General features: G+C 39.1%; 1 protein-coding gene and 1 non-coding gene across 7 annotated transcripts in view; one reads left to right on the top strand and one right to left on the bottom strand.

Annotated features, from left to right (window-relative positions):
• Window positions 1–10,601: 10,601 nt before the first annotated feature.
• Reps2 (RALBP1 associated Eps domain containing 2) overlaps window positions 10,602–19,069 on the bottom strand; it is a 208,361-nt gene continuing 199,893 nt past the window's right edge. For all 6 annotated transcript variants that reach the window (XM_047535932.1, XM_047535934.1, XM_047535933.1 and 3 more), the window contains one exon: window positions 10,602–15,869. In XM_047535932.1, the coding sequence (XP_047391888.1) occupies window positions 15,801–15,869 (69 nt within the window). In that variant the 3' untranslated portion in view covers window positions 10,602–15,800. The remainder of the gene's footprint in view (window positions 15,870–19,069) is intronic.
• Window positions 13,601–13,672, top strand: Trnat-agu (transfer RNA threonine (anticodon AGU)). Its single transcript has one exon. It is a non-coding gene; the product is annotated as a tRNA-Thr (tRNA).

Here is a 19,069-nt window from a genome sequence, read left to right as displayed (position 1 = left end):
CAACTTAGTGAGACCCTGTCTCAAAAGAGGAAAAGGTTTGGGGATGTAGCTCAGTGGCAGAGTGCCATTGGATTCAATTTTCCACACTACAGGAAAAAAACAGCTTTTCCTACCTTTAGATGTCATTATGAAGAATAAAACAGTAGCAACTACTACAGCCACCTGGTGATCAGAGACAATCTGAGGAATAACAAACAACCTTGTAGGATGGCAGAGCTAAAACGTAGAAGGAACCTGGGTTCTGCATATGTTATCAAGCCATTTAATAAAATATGATACAAACCACTCCTTTATAGGATTATTGTTGTTGCTGTTGCTATTTGGTGCTGAGGATTGAACCCAGGTCCTTGCACATACTAAAGCACGTTCTCTACTACTGAACTACACCCCATCCCGGGACTTTTTATTTTGTGAAATCATAAGTTCTCTTATCAAGAAGTCTCAGGGATGGAACCAAATGCTTTTCTTTTTTCTCTTTTATTTATGTTTGCTTCTGGGAAGCTGCTGGGCTTCTGAAAATTCCCTGAATGATTCCAGGTACTCCCATAATCATTTTGAGGCACCACAGCTTTCGAAAGCACTCATATTTACTTGCAGAAAGCAGACATGCACCATTCCTGCTGCTATACAAGTCAAGCCCTGTGAGCCTAACCATTCCAGACCTTTCATAAATGGAGATCAGAACTGGAGAAAACAGTTCCATTCTGTCCAGATCTTATCTGCAATCCACAGACACTTCAGATTCCACAATCAGAAGGAACCTGATGTTCAACAGAATGAATATCTCTCTGTTTAGTCCCAGTCTCACTTCAATTAATTTTAATGTTTCCCTATATGCTGTTGGGAGCCTCTTTCCATTCCCACCACATGTAGGTACATGGAAACACATATACACACACACACACACACACAATGTTCACACCTCATAGAATATTCCTGAAGAAATTTTTTTAATCATTCAAAAGTCATATTGCCATAAAACCCTATACAGTTCTACCTCAGCCTCTTCCATTCCATTTCCCAAGAAAATTACCTTTGTGGAAGTATAAAAGAGATAGAAAGGCAGATTGCCAGTTCCTGCCTATGCAGCATGCTAGAGCTATGACTCCTCAGGGATACTGGAGTCATGCCTGTAGAAGTCCCACAATGACAGTGTTATGGTTTAGATATGTAGTGTCCCCCAAAAGGTCATATGTAAGAAACAATGCAAGAAAGTTTAGAGCTGAAATGATTGGGCTATGAAAGTGTTAACTTAATCAGCACATTAATCCCCTGATAGGGATTAAATGAATGGTAACTATAAGCAAGTTACAGGGTGTGGCTGGAGGAGGTAGATCACTGGGGATGTGCCTTTGGGGTTTGTATTTTGTCCTGTGGTGAAGGGAGTTCACTTTCTCTCTCTGCTTCCTGATTGTCATGTCCTGAGTTGCTTTCCTCCACCATACCCTTCTGCCCTGATGTTCTGCCTAACATTCCCAGAGTGATGGAGTTGGCCATATATGGACTGATACCTCTGAAACCTCGAGTCCAAAATAAACTTTTCCTTCTCTAAAATTGCTCTTGTCAGATCTTTTGGTCACAGCAGCAAAAAAGGTGACTAAAACAGGCATCTATACCTGATATTCAGGAGGAACCAAGGCAGAGTCTCCTTTGAATTCTCTAAGACATTTTATATGAAGAGCTCAATTGATGTCTATTGATTTGACTTGGGTGTCAGGTATAACAAATCCCAACTAGGATTTACTTGATGCTGCTCAACTGATAGAATGCATCATATTATTTAGTTGGGGCTGCAGTTCCTCAAGTTCCATGCTTTATAATTGGAAGCCAAAGAGAAGTTAGGAAGAGTGATTTTCACAGTCACAGTCCAGAAGCAGCATCCAGGGCTGTAGTCCAGACTTTCTCACCTCATATCTTTGGTTCTTTATCTTTTTGTCCTCTTGCAGATATATGGAGCCCGGGTACCAGTACTTAGCCTTCACAGTTCCCTCTAGAAGGTCCCCCATCCCACCTCCATGCCTGAAGTCCAGGCTGTCTGATGTTCCTTTTTTTAACCTGATCATTACAGCCTCTCTCCGCAACTGTTCTAAGAAAGACTGCTTTCATGGCCAAGTACATGAACTGGGAAGGAAATAATTGCCCTGCAGGACTGATATCAAGAACAGAATATCTAGAAACCCACCAGAAGCACCCACTGTACCTCTATGACACTCTTTGTTTTCCAAAAGGCAGTCTCATAAAAAGTATAAATGCTCAGAGCTCATAAAGGGCCCTTTATCTTTTGGCCTTTCCCCTACCCTTCCCTATTCCAACCCCAGAAAACTCCTGGTGGACACCATAATGTTGGAAACTTAATAAGGACTTTGTATTAGTTTCCTATTGCCACCATAACAAATTACCACAAACACAGAGGCTTAAAACCACACAAATTTATCTTACAGGACCATATAGGACCATAGGTCAAAAGTCCAAGTACAATGTGACTCAGCTGAGTCTTCTGTTTAAGAGTTTCTCAAAAACAAAACCAAGGTGTTGGAAAGGCTATCATCCTTCCTGGAAGCTTTGGGGATGGATCTGCTTCTGTGCACATTCAGGTTGTTGACACAATTCAGTTCCTGGTGACTATAGGGCTAAGGTCCCTGTTTCCTTGCTGGTTGTCAGCTAGGAGACTCAGGTCCTTAGGGCTTCCTTCCATCCCTCATTGCATTGCTCCCTCTACCTTCAAGTTCTCCTCATGCTTTGAATCTAAATTCCTCTTCTGCTGCATCCTTTCTGCATTTAAGGGTTCATGTGATTACATTAGGTTTGCTGGATAATCCAGGATAATCTCCATATTTTAAGGTTAGCTGATTATTAACTTTAATTACATCTGCAAAGTTCTCTTTGCTGTACAACATAGTATAAACATAGGAGTAATACCAGAGGGCAGAGATTATGAGAGCCAAAATTCTGCTTACCACAGTCTGCCTTCTGGTAGACCCCACAGTTCTCATCCACTCCACATGTAAAATACAATCACTCCATTCCAAGCTCCCCAAAGATATCATCCCACTATGGCATCAATTCAAAGTCCAAAAATCTCATCTAATCTCATTAGTTCAAAAGTCCCACATCTTATCTTTTATATCATTTATATTAGGTACACATGAGGATTTGGGTATAATCTCTTAAGCACAACTCTAGGGCACAGTCCCTCTCCATCTGTGTATGTGTGAAACTAAAGAAACAAATCTGCCTTCAACATAAAATAATGAGACAGACATAGGATAAAGTTATGCTTCAAAAATGGGGGAAATGGAATGTTAAAAATCAATCACTGTTCCAAAACATTTTTCAATCCAAACTCCATTAAGTTTCAAGGATTCAGAATAATCCTGTGTTGGCTCTCAATTTTACCTTCTGGGCTCTCAGCTTCACCTTCTGGACTCCTGTTTCCCTTTCTGAGTCATGCTTCCTTTTTCATGAAAGCTTGTACGTGCTTGTACCTGAGTATTCGTATCAGCTTGCTTCCTTCTAGCAGAATTGGGTGAATCTTACAGTATTCTTCTTTCACTGTTCCTTTTGGTCCCTGGCAATAATGTTTCTATTAGTGTAAAATTCTCAAGAACTTTATGAAATCTCCCGTGAATGTCATAGGAATTCACTCCATTAGAAAGAAGTCAGGTCTATAAACCTTTTTGAGATAGTCTATTTCCTGTTTTGGCTTTTGCTAAAATGGCTGAGGTATCATGCCCTTAAGCTTTCCACAGAGGTTCTAGTTTGGTTGCAATGATCTGTAAGTCACACCTTTAACCTCTTCAGAGAGCCTTTATGTGACTGATACTTTGACCTTTGTAATCTGAACAGGCTGAGAATTTCCCAAATCATCAAGCACATTTTTGTCTAATTATTCCTCCTTCCATTTATCTCTTTCCTCTCACATTTTACTATACAGGAAGAAGAAACCAAGCTGTGCTTTCAATATTTTCCTGGGAAATCTTCTCAGTTCAATATCCGAGTTTATCTTTTCACAAATTCTACTAATTTCAGAACCAATTCTGCTAAGTTTTCTGCCACCATAACAATCCCCTTTATGCCAGTTTCCAAAAACATTCCTCACTTCCTCAGAAGCCCTCACCATCAATATTCTCCATGTCCAGATTTCTACTAAATCTCTTCATGTTATTTACGCATTCTCTGAAGTGATTTCTCTAAGATTTCTCTGTAATTCTTCTTAATCCTCCTGAGCCCTCACCAACAATCTCCATGTCCATATTTCAACTAATAGTTTGTTCAAGGAAATCTAGGCTTTTTTTCAATCATGTTGGCATGTTGTAAGTTAATGTCACTTCATAGGGTTCAAGGCTTCCACATCTGCACGATAATTGTAGTTTCCATTTCTAGGGGTACTCCAGAATGATCTTAATCATTCTCTGAGTGGCTTCAGATTTTAGCCATTACCAGATTTCATAAGAAGAAGAATGTCATTAAACCACCCAGTGGTCACATTTTGGCCAGATCAAAGAAGGGGGAGGACTCAAGTTGTTTGCTTCTCTTGAAATCAGGAGTGGGCTGGTGGTCTCTGAGACAGCGACCCCTTTGTCTTCTTGTTCCCAATTGTGCTTGGCACAATTTCAAGGCCTGACAGACAACCAGTCAACAGTCAACTTTTCTTTTAACAAGTACATGTCTAGCCATTATTTGGCACTATCCTAAGTAATACACACACTATAATTGGTAACTTGTAGATGAAGGAGTGAGGCACAGAGAAGGAGTTTGCTCAAGATTACAAAGCTGTTAAGGATTAGAGCCAGAATCTAGATAGAATTCACACAGTCTAACTCCAGATCTCACAACTCACAACTCTTTTTTTTTTTTTTTTTTTTGCAGTGCTGGGATTGAACCCAGGGCCTTGTGCATGCGAGGCAGGCACTCTACCAACTGAGCCATATCCCCAGCCCACAACTCTTAACTATTATGTTATGCTAGCAAAGTGCCATCCTTCAGGACACCTCCTCTTATTTAATAGGGTTAGGAGAGCTGACAAGAGGAAGTTTCCCCCCCACCCCATTATCTCCAACTGCACCCATAAGAGAAGAGAAAGACCAAAACCAGAGTTTGGGAAAGAGGCAGAAAGTAAAATTTGGACATTAACTGCTAAATGTTTAAACTCAGTCTGTTTCCTCATGTCTCTGGTCTCACTGCAGCTCAAAGCTGACTTCCCAAATCTCTAGACTATCAACCAAGGATGCTGAGAAATTCTAGAGTCAGAGAGCAAAGTGAAAAGGGAATCAGCTGTGGTATTCACAGTTAAGCCATGCTGAACACACAGTGAGGAGTAATAAAAAAAAAGTTGATTGAATCATATTTTTAAATATTTTCTTTAACTATTGTGTCTATCAGCAGGGACGACAGTACTATTTAAAACCTAAACTTAGTATAACCAACCATTTTGCCATCTAAGTGAAAATATTGAGAAATAGATCTTTATATTGTTTCTTTCCCTCAAAAAGGTTGGTCAAGGAAAGAAAAAGAAAATACAGAAATGTTAAAGCTTCCACACTCTTCTGTGCTGCTCAAGGTGAGGTCGCAAACTGGCAAGGCGTGGGCCTGAGCTGGCTCACAGACCTGTTTTGTTTGGCCTGCATAGTGTCAGCCTGCACAGCAGTTTCTTTTCCCTCAGTGTTTAAAATTGGAAATAGTTGCCAACATAGAAAAAAAATAAGCAAGTATCCTATGACAGATGTATTGCAAATAAGTTCTACTGTTCTGCAGCTTGCCAAAATTCTTAGTCATGAATTCTGATAAACAGAAGTTAAGAACTTTAATGAAATACAATTTATCAATCCTTTCTTTTATGGTTAGTGCTTTGGGTGCCCTGGTTTAAAAAAAAACATGAAATTCATGAAGATATTTGCCTATGGTTCTTCTAGAAGCTTTGTTTTACCTTTCATATTCATAAGTATGATACATATTGAATTAATATTTGTGCATGGTAGGGATTCCAGGTTCATTTTTTTCCATATGGATATCCAATTGCTTCAGTGCCATTTATTGAAAAGACCATGTTTTCCACCACTGAATTATGATGGCTTTTATTATAAATCAAGGGATTGCATATATGTGGATGCATTTCTGGGCTCTCTGTTCTATACCATTAATCTATCATTTCAAACAATATATACTGCACTGTCTTCATTAACATAGCTTTGTAAGTCTTGAAATCTGCTAGTCTTAAGTCCTTTGATTTTGTTCTTCAAAATTATCTGGACAGTTCTTTGGGTTGAACACCTAAAATTTGTGCATGTATGTTACAACTCAACAACAACAACAACAACAAACACACACAGGACTTGCGGGGGTGGTGAGGGGGATGAGTTATTGACTCTCTCAAGGAACTGAAAATCTAGCAACAAAGGAGTCTGCATGGCAGTAATATAGTGCTGCCTTTATAAGCAGGTAGACAGGCTCCAATTTGCCATAGTCTCCACCATTCCCTACTATTTCCTGTCACTGAAGCAGATGTGCCAGTGCCACTTTTCATCTTACTCTTTTTTTTTTTTTTTTGGTACTGGGGATCAAACTCAGAGCCTTGTGATTTCAAGGCAAGCACTCTACCAGCTGAGCTATCTCCCCAGCCCTCATCTTACTCTTGACTCACTTCCCTCACTTATATTGCTGCCTGAGCCCTGGAGGTATTTGGATTAATGAACTAATTTAGCGGACCTTTTTCATGAAGCTTTGGACACATGAAGGGGTATCCCTGGTAGTAGTGAGGAGGTGGCTAAATTGCTCTAGGTAATTGAGGATAAGAACATCACTCCCTCTACCATTACCTCTGCCTCTCAGAATCTCCAGAAAGTCCAGGATGTAGGCTCCCATAACACATGGGTGAGGTCCAAGTCAATTTCATTTGAATTTCAAAGAACCTCCAGATACAATTCTCTGTATCTGTATTCAATTTTTTTTGCTCTCCTTAATTCCTTTCTCCAAGCATTATCTTTCTCTTCCTTGACTTTCCTTCAACCTTTTTTGGGGGGTTGGGCAGTAATGGGGATTACCTCAAGCATGCTAGCCATGTGCTCTACCACTGAGTACAATCCTAGCCCTTTATTTCAAATTTTATTTTGAGACCAGGTCTAAGTTTCCAGGCTGGCCTTGAATTTGTGATCCTCCTGCCTCAGCCTCCCGAGTAGCTGGGACTACAGGTGTGTGCCATCAAACCTGGTCTTATAGTTTTGATTAACTCTAATATGGGGTGGAGGCATATACCCCATTCTGTAGTGCTACCAAGGATGGAAGTAGTCTACCCCAGTATAAGAATAGGAGGTACGTTCTTCCTACAAAATTTAAAAATAAAACTGAGTAAAAGTCAGTTTTTATTATCACCATGCACCAAGAATTCTAAACAACATCAATGACAAAATGCTCTCCCCCCCAAATATTTTATTGTTCTATGTTCTAAACAATTACTGTGGCTGTTGCTGAGTTTTAAATATAACACATGCACACACACACACAGTTTATACGTTCTGATGATGCTGATTTTCTCACATGTGGATATTGACAATTTTACACGGCTTCTGTGCCAATTCCTTCTACCAAGTGTGTTAAGAGGATTTCAGGGCAAATGAAGGAAGGTATATCTGGGTTATAATCTAATACCAGGTTCTTTTCATTTTGTGTTTGAAAGAAAAAAACAATGAGGGAAACACCACTCAGATGCCTGCAAATACTGCTGTTCACACTTACCAAACATATCATATTTAAAAAACAATATGACAGGACTCTTTGGAGTTGCAGTTTGCCGTGGAGATGTTCCACTTGGAGTTTTTCTCCTTTAGGCTTCATGATTTTTCAGAACTATTAAATAAACTCATTGAGCACTGTTGTTCAAAAGGATATGGCAATCCCTTTTTCATTCCTTTAGAAGGGAGACCAATAAAGTAGAAGGGAATTGGGAAGGAGGCAGGAGGGGTGTTTGGGGAAGTACTGGGGAATGAAATTGACCAAATTATGCTAAGTTCATGTATGCATATACCACAATGAATCCCATTTTATATAAAATTCTAAATGCACTAATTAAAAATAATAATAGAAGGGGAACCAGTAGAGGAAAGGGATCAGGGAAAGAGGGGAGGGGAGAAAAGAGGAGGAAGTGGGGAATGAGAGTAATCAATGATGTTATGTGCATGTACAAATATGTCACAAGAAATCCCACTATTATAATGTACTGATGAAAACCATAAAAAGGGGGGAATTTCATATTTTACCTTCATTTCCAAACTCTTCATTTCTGCACACTGATAGCCTTCCTGACAAGAGGTGTTTTGATAGCACCTCTCAATCATCTCATGGCCCCTTTTTCAAAAAGGGAAAAGTCTCATCTTCACATAGAACTCCTGTCTACAAATGTTTAGTCTCTTGTGTTCTGTGCTTTGGTCCTTTGTCCCAAAACACACCACGATATGTATAACAACTCAAACTAACAGATTTGGTCTATGTTAGAAACACTAGTTTACAATATTCTAGGGAATGGGAAAAATGGAAGAATATGAATCACTCCTTGAATACTAATGATGTAAACAACTACATGCATTTATTCTTTTTTTGTTTTCTTTTTTCTTTTTGGTACCAGGGATTAGATAGACCCAAGAGCACTTAACCAATGAGTCACAGTCCCAGCCGTTTTTTATTTTAAGACAGGGTCTCACTAAGTTCCTTAGGGCCTTGCTAAGCTGCTGAGGCTGGCTCTAAACTGGCAATCCTCCTGCTTCAGCCTCCCAAGCCACTGGGATAACAGGTGTGTGCTAATTCATTTGCTCTTAAATCTTGAAAGTAACTTTAATCTCAGTGTCATTTATGTCTTCCCATTGGAAGACTTCCCCATTTGGCTTTGTGCCCAATCTTTGTCACCTCCTCTCCTCCACATTCCATGTCCATCCATCCCATCCACAGTAGAATCTCTTTGCATTTCCCAGAATACACTGTACTCTCACCCTACGTTGCTTTAGCACATGAAACTCCCTCTACTGGGAACACATTCTTCTTCCTAGGGTATGCTTTTCTCTCTTTAAGATTCTTCTTCCAGCAAGGCGAGATGGCATGTGCCTGTAATCCCAGCAGCTCAGGAGGCTGAGGCAGGAGGATCACAAGTTCAAAGACAGTCTCAGCAACTTAGTGAGGCACTAAGCAACTCAGTGAGACCCTGTCTCTAACTAAACTACAAAAAAGGGATGTGGCTCAGTGGTTAAGCACCCCTGGGCTCAATCCCCAGTACAAAAAAAAAAAGATTCTTCTTCTACAAAGACTTCCCAGATCCCCACAGCCTGGTTTAGATGCCCTTCTTGTATATTCCTAAACTTTCAGTTAGACTACATTTCCTAGTCTCTCTTATGGTTAACCACTCTTATGTGGTCAAGTTCCAGGGAGTGAAATATGCACAGAAGTTATGTGTGTCACTTCTGTGGAGAGAAAATGTATCTTCTCCACATTTTGTCTTTTTACCACCCACTGGTTAGGAGAACATTCCCCAATCTTAAGAGGGCAATGAAGTCACAAACGGAAGGAGTCTCAGTCTCTGAATAACCACAAGGAAAATGACCCAGCTATGAACATCAACCCTGGATGGTCAGGTGAGTGACACTCACTGAACTCTTGGTGTTGTTCATTTCATCAGTGAGCCTGTCCTAATCACCTTGCAGCACCTATCCCACTCTGCACTGCCACTCGTTTGTAGGCCTCTGCCCCACTGGGCTGTGGGCTTCTTCAGAAAAGGGTTCTGTCTCAAGGATGGATGCAGCAAAGGAGCAGGAAATCCACTCAATAGGAGACTGGTTCCTCCTAAAATTATTCAAATTTCACAGGTAAGAAACTGCAACTGGGGTGCAAGCAAGAGGTCAGGATTTTGAGTTAACACTTCCTGATCTTTCCTTATCACCACCATTCCAGCTAAGTATACTATGATAGAAAGATTCTTGAACAACAACAACAAAAAAAAACATTGAAAAGATAAAGTGAATAAACTGACCCCACACTAAGCCATGTTTTCAGTTCAATGGACCTTTAAAATGTACTGCGAGTCAGCCATGACACTCCGTGACTGCCAAGTGTTTACTGTGTGCAAACATTGAAGGACCTGTCTCAGATCATCAGATGAAAATAATCACATCTCAGGTTTTGATTTCATTGGGAAGACTACCACCTCCTTGTTACATCACTTGCATTAAGAGCACATGAGACCAAATGGAAATCACAAAATATTGACACCAAGACTCTATAAGAGCCACTTAGTTATCATACATTTATTTTTAACATAGCACCCCAGTTTCACATCATGTACATTTTCCAAAGTTGGAGATTCTTAACTTACTATGTTCTTCACAGATTTTTCAACAAATGTGAAAAAGAGGCAGTAAAAGTTAGCTGGAGTCTACAAGTCACAATCCAAATATAGGACACTCTCAGGGATTTATTTAAGGTCAGTATACATAATGTTCCCAATGCTTAGCAAATGAATGAAACTCTGGTTGAGTGAAATATTAACACAACTTGTTAGCACATTATCATGAAAAGACAGAAGGCATCAAATATATACTTTGCTGTTATACTTTTTACTGATCAATGTACCTGAAGTGAAAAAATATACATTTTTTTTTTTTTTTTTACTTTCGAGATTAAAATAGACCATCAGCTCATTCTCTCTTTGCCAATAGCTATGAAAACTAAAATGGCTCTTTTGGCCTCTGGCTCACTTAAATATCTTATTTGTGCTGAAGACAAAAAGAATGGCAGTGCTAAAGAAGAGAATATACCTGGTTCCCAAGAAGGGTACAGCTGAAACTGGCACAAGTTAACATACAACAAAAATAAAACAACTTAGTTGATCCAGGCTAAATACAATGGGGTTATTACATTCAGTACCAGGGCAGAGCTCCCTGAAGGAACTTTAGGATCTAGTCCTGTTATTCAATAGAGTGCTTTAGGACGGAACTAGTACCTCAAGGTTTCCTTACTGTAGTTCCTAAATTCCAGTTTACGTCATTTTAACATCTACTCTCCTCTAGTCTTCAGAATCATGAACCCACTTTCTCCAACCTCTCTCAGCCATGAAATTTGCTTAAAATAAGATAGAAAAATTCATAAGACATGAAAAATGAGCGTTCCCCAATTGTTGACAGCAAAGCATGGCTTCTATAACTAGAACAAGTCCTAGCAATTGAAACCCTGCAGTACTTCTTCAAAAAGTTTCCTTTACCATCATATATGTTAGTATCCATGTGAAATAACTATGCAGACCTAAAAGCAACTATGTACCCATGCTGTCTAGCTCATGCTAACACATTGGCTTTTTTGGGAATATTTTCAAGACAGCCTCGGAAAGCCTACTCTGGGGTGGGTAGCAGCTCTTAGAATCTGCTTGCATTGCTTTTAGAGTCTGTCTCTCTCTGCCTGCTGCTCTTTGTGTTACTCTTGGGAGGGTCACATAACTAGATGCATTTCTCCTCACAAACAAGCAAAGCAGGTGGCCCATGGAGTAATTCAAACTGCCACCAGTGACTGATCTGTCGGTGTTGGTGAGCAGTCTCCCTTAGCCAGGGCTGAAGAATAACCAAGATAGACAGACTGAGGATTTCAAACACCCAAATCCCCACCTCTCACTAGGAACTTGAACCACACTGAGTCATGCTGCAAAAACCATAACAAAACACCCGTAACTAAAGGATAAAATTCAACTGATCTTTGAAATCAGTGTTTTAAAAGAGTACACTTGAAACAGAGTAAACCAGTTGGAAAGAGAAACCAAAGTTACTTGTGTTCTATTTAACTAGAGGGAAAAAAAGATCTCTTAACTGTTAATTCATTTTGTTTGCTTTCATTATGTTCAAACCACAACCTAATGAGGCTACTTGCCAAAAATATGGGAAGGTGTGGTTGCTATGAGATGTTAAATTTGCATTCTTATATTGTTAAAATCACATTTCCTTGATGATTTCTAGTCAGAATGTGCAATTCTAGTTTGCATGGAACAAATGCTTTGAGCTCTGAGGTGTTAATACTGCAATTGAGATCTTTCCAACTATTGCTTAGAAGAAGAATGCCTGACTAAATTGCAAGAAACACATTAATTCCAGATATTAACTTATTGATCATCTAAGTACACATCTATTATTACCGTGGCTGTGAAATCATTTAAGAAACAGACGACTATTTAGAAACAGACTATAAAATCAAATCACATCTAAAGAGAGAAACGTTTTATGATAGTTCAGACATTGGTAAGAAATCAAAGGAAAAATCCATGGTTTTGATCACTCACCCTGAAGTATGCTAAAATTGAACATTTTAGACCCAAGTAACCAAAGATATATTGAAGAAAACTATAACTTACTACATATTGAGTTCATTTCAATCACAGTAGTCTATTTTAAAAAACAAACTCCCAGAAGGGATATGGGAATGGAATCCATTCAAATCAACAGCTGTCAAAAGTTCTGCCAAGAAATTCAGAGTAACTTATTGCATCATGAAAGGTGAGGTGTTCAGAAGAGCAAACAGTTCAATAATATTCTTTTCTTTCAGATTTTATTTTTCAATCCAAGAGAAATTTGTAGATTGAAAACATGTTTTCATATTTAATGATTAATTAATCAATAAAATTCAACATGGTAAATAGGAAAAAACCTAATTTTTTTTTAATATTGACAGAGGATAGAGGACCTAACTTGGAATCCATAAAAGGGCTGGCATCCCAACTCTACCATTAGCTACCTCTTTCTATGGATTCTTGGGCCAGGAACTGCTGGTTTGTAGGACTTTGGTTTCCCCACATGCAAACCACAAGAGATGAGCACCAGTCCTGCCCAGATCTGACATCCTATTCTCCAGTGACAAACAGGTGGGCACAGCTTCCACCTAAGCTGACTCCTCTCACAATTAGGCCCAAGCACTTATGTAATATTTGTAAAGAAGTTACTAAGGCAAATATCTGCCTTGATTTACAACATACACATCTGTTCCAGATAGCTACCGTTTGGTTTGGCTTCAGGTCTGCCTCGTAGAGAGGTGGCAAAAGCACTATGCCACATACAAGATATGCTGAGGGACCCAACAAGTCCACTACCAGCTCCTACTGTGCTTTAATCTGTGAGACTGGAGGATCCTGCTGGGGAAGACCACTGAACAACAAGGTAATTAAGCCCCCATAAATGAGGGCAACATTAACCTTCTGTCTGTAGAGTTCTACCCAATAAGCTAGACTAATTTGGGGGCAGTTGTATACAAGAGGTATAATGGTGGTTTCAATAAGTCAGACTTTCTAAAAATCACATAAAGCTCACAGAAACATTATCAGGAATTATAACCCTAAATTAAAAGTGTGCATCCTAAGAAAACAGAGAAATAGAGGATAAGCACTAGTTAGGTGATAATAGTAGTGTGTGTGTGTGTGTGTGTGTGTGTGTGTGTATATACACACACAAATATTTAATTCTTTTTAAAAAATTCATTTCTAAGCACTAAAAATTGTGACCAAAATTAAGTCCAGCTAAGAAGACAGGGTATAGACATCACTGGTGTGTGCTTTGATGCAATGCTTATCTTAAAATATTGGTGATGGGCTGGGGATGTGGCTCAGTGGTAGAGCACATGCCTAGTATGCATGAGGCCCTGGGTTTGATCCCCAGTACACCCAAATTTTATATATGAGAGAAACTTGGAGGACTTTGATTGTACAGTGCAAGATTTTTCCGTTAATGAAAACCAAGCCAACTAAACAAAACCCCAACCTCCTAATCTGGCTCACTTTGTCAATGATTTCATGGGGGAAACAGCATGTCAATATTTTTTAAATGCATAGTATAAACTAACATTCCTTAGTTTATATGTCTGGTTGGTGGATATGAAGTGCTATCCTGAGTGACTGCACATGTACTGGAAGATTATGAGATAAAGTGCATATGCTAGTCTTTCCTGGATTGAATGTACCAAAAGCCAAACGTGCTATGAAACATGTGCAATAAGAACACTGTTGATAAAATTTGCTGCAGCCCCCAGATCTCCACACATGGAGAAACAAGTTACCAAAAATTTGCACTGACCCATTCATAATCTTAGGAAGGATTTAAACTCACTTCCAACCCTTCCCCACAAGAACCAAAAAGGCAGCCAAAAGGAAAAAAAGGAAATAGAGAAAGAGTTCAAGTTTCAGGACTTTCAAAATTGAATCACTTCAAAATCCTTAAATATGCATGGAATAGATTCAACAATTTCTTTTTCTTTGGAAAAACATCATCTGTTTGAGCATTTCTCTTCTGCTGTTAAGCTATTGATAAAGCTTGCCAGTGGAACAAGGAAGTATTAGATAAATGCCTACTTTTTCTAAAAGTTCTCAGCTCTGTTGAAATCAATGGCTTAATCCCAATGTAGCAAACCTATCCAAAACCATTTCAAAAAGGATCCCAGGAACACCCTATCCCACTATCCAAAAATTGAGTAAATTAGCAAAATGCACAAGAGACATTATGTCTTATTATATAAGTCTCTCAAAGTGGGTGAAATTGGCAAACCCTGTGAGGGTCTGGGACCCTGAGGGGTTGGTCAATCCCCACTGTCAACTTGGCCTTTTAGAAGAACTAGTAGCTACCTAACTTTCTCTAGCATACTGGCTTCTGCAATTTGAGCTTCTATTTACACATACCACCTACCCTGGAGTCAAATGAGCTCCTCTTAACTGAATATAAACCAATTACTTTTCAAGGGTACACTTCACAAAGAACCAAATAGTCATAGCCAGTGTGAGGACTACTTTCTTTCATTACTTCTTCATATCCAATACTTTCATGATCCAGGTTCAAATAAATACAAAAATAACTACCAGAGATTACTGGGTTATTGGTAACCTTTTTCTTTCCTCCCCAGTCTGGATACCTGGGTTCAAACAACAAATGTTTATCAATCTGGCTTTTCATACTTGATGGGTGGTTTCCAAACTCATGCATTTACAGATATGCTGTCCCATGCAGGATAAAAGTAGAGATCTGGCAACTATTTATTTAATTTGATAGGGCGAGGCAGTTAAAGTAGATTGCTCTTGCCCAGAATTTACATGAAAGGACTGAGTTATCTGAGTTGACAGCCCAGATCGGCCAAGTTAAATAGCTCATTGCCAAAATCTCCACTTCACAGAGGTGTAAAGACCCAATAAGTCTTTGACATTCAATAGAGAACAATAGTCATGTATTATTTATAGCTAGATATAACATCAAAATGGCACTAGACAAGCAATTTTTGGCATATAGTGGTGGAGGGCATAGCGCCAGTCTAAATCTGATGCTTTTGTTTTATCTTAGCTTTTGTTTTTATTATCATCATGCCAAAGAGTATCCACTTGGAATCCCAATTATTCAGGAAACCAACCTACTGCATGTGATATACATATAAAAATAAAACAGGCATCATGAAGGTACTTGGTTATAAGGTTTATACAAATCATAAATTCTTTAAATAAATAATGCTCTAAATTATTTGCTAAAAGACTGATTTTTGGTAAGTAGCAGCATCTAATAACTTGACAAATTACTTAAGAATGGGAAATAAATTTCACTGATAATTACAATTTCAAGTGTGATAATCAGTTGAAGTATTTTTTCCACCACAGTAAAATACACAAGTGAAGTGCAAGAGAAAAGGTCATATGGATTATATTCTGCTGCTCACACCTTTTGACACAGTCAGATATCTATGACAAGTAGTTAGGCTCAAACATTCAAAAGAAAGATCTTGGCAGACAAGGTCACCCACTGTCACTTGAAACATGGAGGTCACAACACAGTGACTGGACGAAGTTGTTCCAATTGGTTTTCCAATGCAATTCGTTCCTGATGAACCTCCTGAGTTGTACAAAACGGAGAAGAAAAACAAAAAGGAAAGAGGTTATTTCCTGGGTTTATCTCTACTTTATCAGATATTCAAAGGAAACTTATAACTACATCCACAAATTCTTAAGTGTTGGAAGGGATCCAATTTAAAGCTGATGATTACACAAAGGAAGATTCACAATTTCTAATTTCTCCACTCCTTTCTGAAGATGATGAAACGAAACTCATGAACCTTCTTCCACTTCCCCCACCTTAGTCTTATAAGCAGGTAGCAAAGAATGATATTAAAACTTAAAAGGCTGATTCAGAGAGACCACAAAGCAAAAGCAAGTTCCTAATACTGAGAGGTAAACCATCAGAGCTAAATTTCTAGTTGCAATCTCTGGCTTCTAATCCAGGAACATAGTCAGGTCTGAGGAATGAAAAAGAACACTCATTGTCCCTCTACCAAAGTTTTCACCAGGCTCCTGCACAAAATATGCTTAATGTGTGACTTCTTGGTAAAAGGCAGAAGAGAGGATCAGCAATCTGCTGTTTGGGAAATCAAACTTTCAGGCATAAAACAAATTTTTTGAAAGAGAGAAAGGGAGCACACACAGGCATTCTTAAGTCAAATTAGTAAGGTGGTAAAGAATTCTCCATAAAGGCTCAATTCTTAGATGTTTCAGAGAAACCAACACACTAATAATTAGTACAGAGTACAAGTGTTTATTCACCCACCCTCTTTTCCACTCAACCAAAAAAGTCTTTTACTATCTACCTACTACAGGCCAGATACTGTTTCAGTCGTGATGGTATCAGCAAAGAATAAGACAGAGCAAACCAATGCCCTTACACAGCTTATATTCAAACACCTAGAGAAAGACAGTAAAATAAACTAACAAGATACTTGCAGGAGGAAATGAATAAGATGTTGTAACAGAAGAGAATCTGGGAGAAAGCAGAGAGGGTGACCAGGGAAGGCATCTCAGAGATGATGCTATTCAAGTAGAGATTTGAGTGCCATGAAGACTGAGCCATATGCAGATATAGGGAAAGGATATGCAGGAGGTCAAAGGACAACTGCAAAGGCCCCAAGGGAGGAAACAAGTTTGATGAGTTTAACGAACAAAAAGATCTATTTGACTAGAGCAGAGGGAACAAGGAAGATGGCAGCAAGAGATGAAGTTAGAGATCCAGGTAGAACCATATTCTATAGGGCCTTGTGTGTGGAAGGAGGAGTGTGGACTGCATTTAAACTACTGGGGGATGGAATCAAGGACTTCTAATCAAGGAGAAGACATGACTCAATTTATAATTCAAAATTCTCACTCTGGTTACTGTGTAGACAATGTATTACAACAGTGCAAGTGTGCATGCAGGGGAGCAATAATGAGGGTACTACATGAACCCAGCTGGAGAAATGAAAATGGCTTCAATCGGAGTAGTAGTCATAAAGATAAAGAAGAGTAGGTGAATTCTAGATATATCTGGAATCTAGAAATGACAAGATTTGCTGGTGAAGTTGAAATAGGAGTGAGGGACCCTAAGATTCCATCTTACCCCAATTAGAATGGCGATTATCAAGAACACAAGCAACAACAGGTGTTGGCGAGGATGTGGTGAAAAAGGAACACTCATACATTGTTGGTGGGGTTGCAAATTAGTGCAGCCACTCTGGAAAGCAGTGTGGAGATTCCTCAGAAAGCTTGGAATGGAACCACCATTTGACCCAGCTATCCCACTCCTTGGCCTATACCCAAAGGACTTAAAATCAGCATATTACAGAGATACAGCCACATCAATGTTCATTGCTGCTCAATTCACCATAGCCAGATTGTGGAACCAACCTAGATGTCCTTCAATTGATGAATGGATAAAGAAACTGTGGCATATATATACAATGGAATATTACTCCACCATGAAGAATGACAAAATTATGGCATTTGCAGGCAAATGGATGAAATTGGAGAATATCACGCTAAGTGAGATAAGCCAATTTCAAAAAACTAAAGGACAAATGATCTTGCTGATAAGCGGATGAGGACATATAATGCGGGGTGGGAGGGGTTAGCATTAGGGTTAGGGTTAGGTTTAGGGTTAGGGATAAGGAGGGTGGTAAGAATGGAGGAAGGAAGGACTGTATAGAGGGAAAAGAGGGGTGGGAGGGGTGGGGGGGAAGGGAAAGAAAATAACAGAATGAATCAAACAACATTACCCTGTGTAAATGTATGATTACACAAATGGTATGCCTTGACTCCATGTATAAACAGAGAAACAACATGTATCCCATTTGTTTACAATTAAAAAAAAAGAAATAGGAGTGAGGGAAAATTTAAGGATGACTGTGGTTTTAGGTTAAGTTGATAGCTGGTGGTAGGAAGACTTGATAAGAATAGGCATTTCAAGAAGAGGCTTAGAAATTAATTATCTCAGATGTATATTATGTATCTAGAAAGAAAAAGCTGAGTGAGGAATTATATATGCATATTTAGAGATTAGAGGAAAAAGAAGCAGGATTGAAACATAAGCATTTGCCTGTCACTAGCTTATGGAAGATCTCAAAAGCCTTGGGATGGTATAATATCATCCTAGAAAACAGGATAGAGATTTTCACATAAAGGTGGAAGGCTATGCTATACTAGGTCCTCACTTACACACTCCTGGAACTCCACTAAAGCAACATAGGAACTTTTTTAAAATCATAGAGTCACAAGACAGGAAAAACAAAAGAGAAGAAGAAATGATAGCAATGAAATATATAAGCTGAAAGGCAAACAGATAAATGGTAAATGACTTAGCAAATGTGGGGTGGGGTGAGGAGATGTGGGAATTCTGCCAGCTGCTAAGTACATCTATTCCGAGTATACATTCTAGGGTTGAGGAAATAGCCACAGTGTGGGTTTGTGAATGCACTGCACCCACTGTGAGATGGACCTGACCTCCATAAGCCCCTATTCTGATTGGTGGGTCACAGTAACCCTTGGTCTCCTAAAACTAGTGCCAGTTCAGAGGCAGTGCCCAGTTATTCCCATAATACACAGTCACCCTGGTAAATGGCCACAGGTCCTTCTGGGAAATGCTAGAAGATTAATAGTTTAAAGTTTTGGCAGCATAGGGGAGCCCTTCATTAAGGAAACTCACAATGGTCATTTGTTCAAGGAGCATTTGGATTTGTAAATTAGCTTAGTCAAGGAACTGACTAAAGGGCTATGACTAGAGCTCTGCTTTGG

The sequence above is a fragment of the Sciurus carolinensis genome, chromosome X, assembly GCF_902686445.1.
Source record: "Sciurus carolinensis chromosome X, mSciCar1.2, whole genome shotgun sequence".
NCBI classification, from domain to species: domain Eukaryota; kingdom Metazoa; phylum Chordata; class Mammalia; order Rodentia; family Sciuridae; genus Sciurus; species Sciurus carolinensis.
The sequence above is the reverse complement of the archived record's forward strand: the minus strand, read 5'-3'. Positions and strand labels throughout refer to the sequence as shown.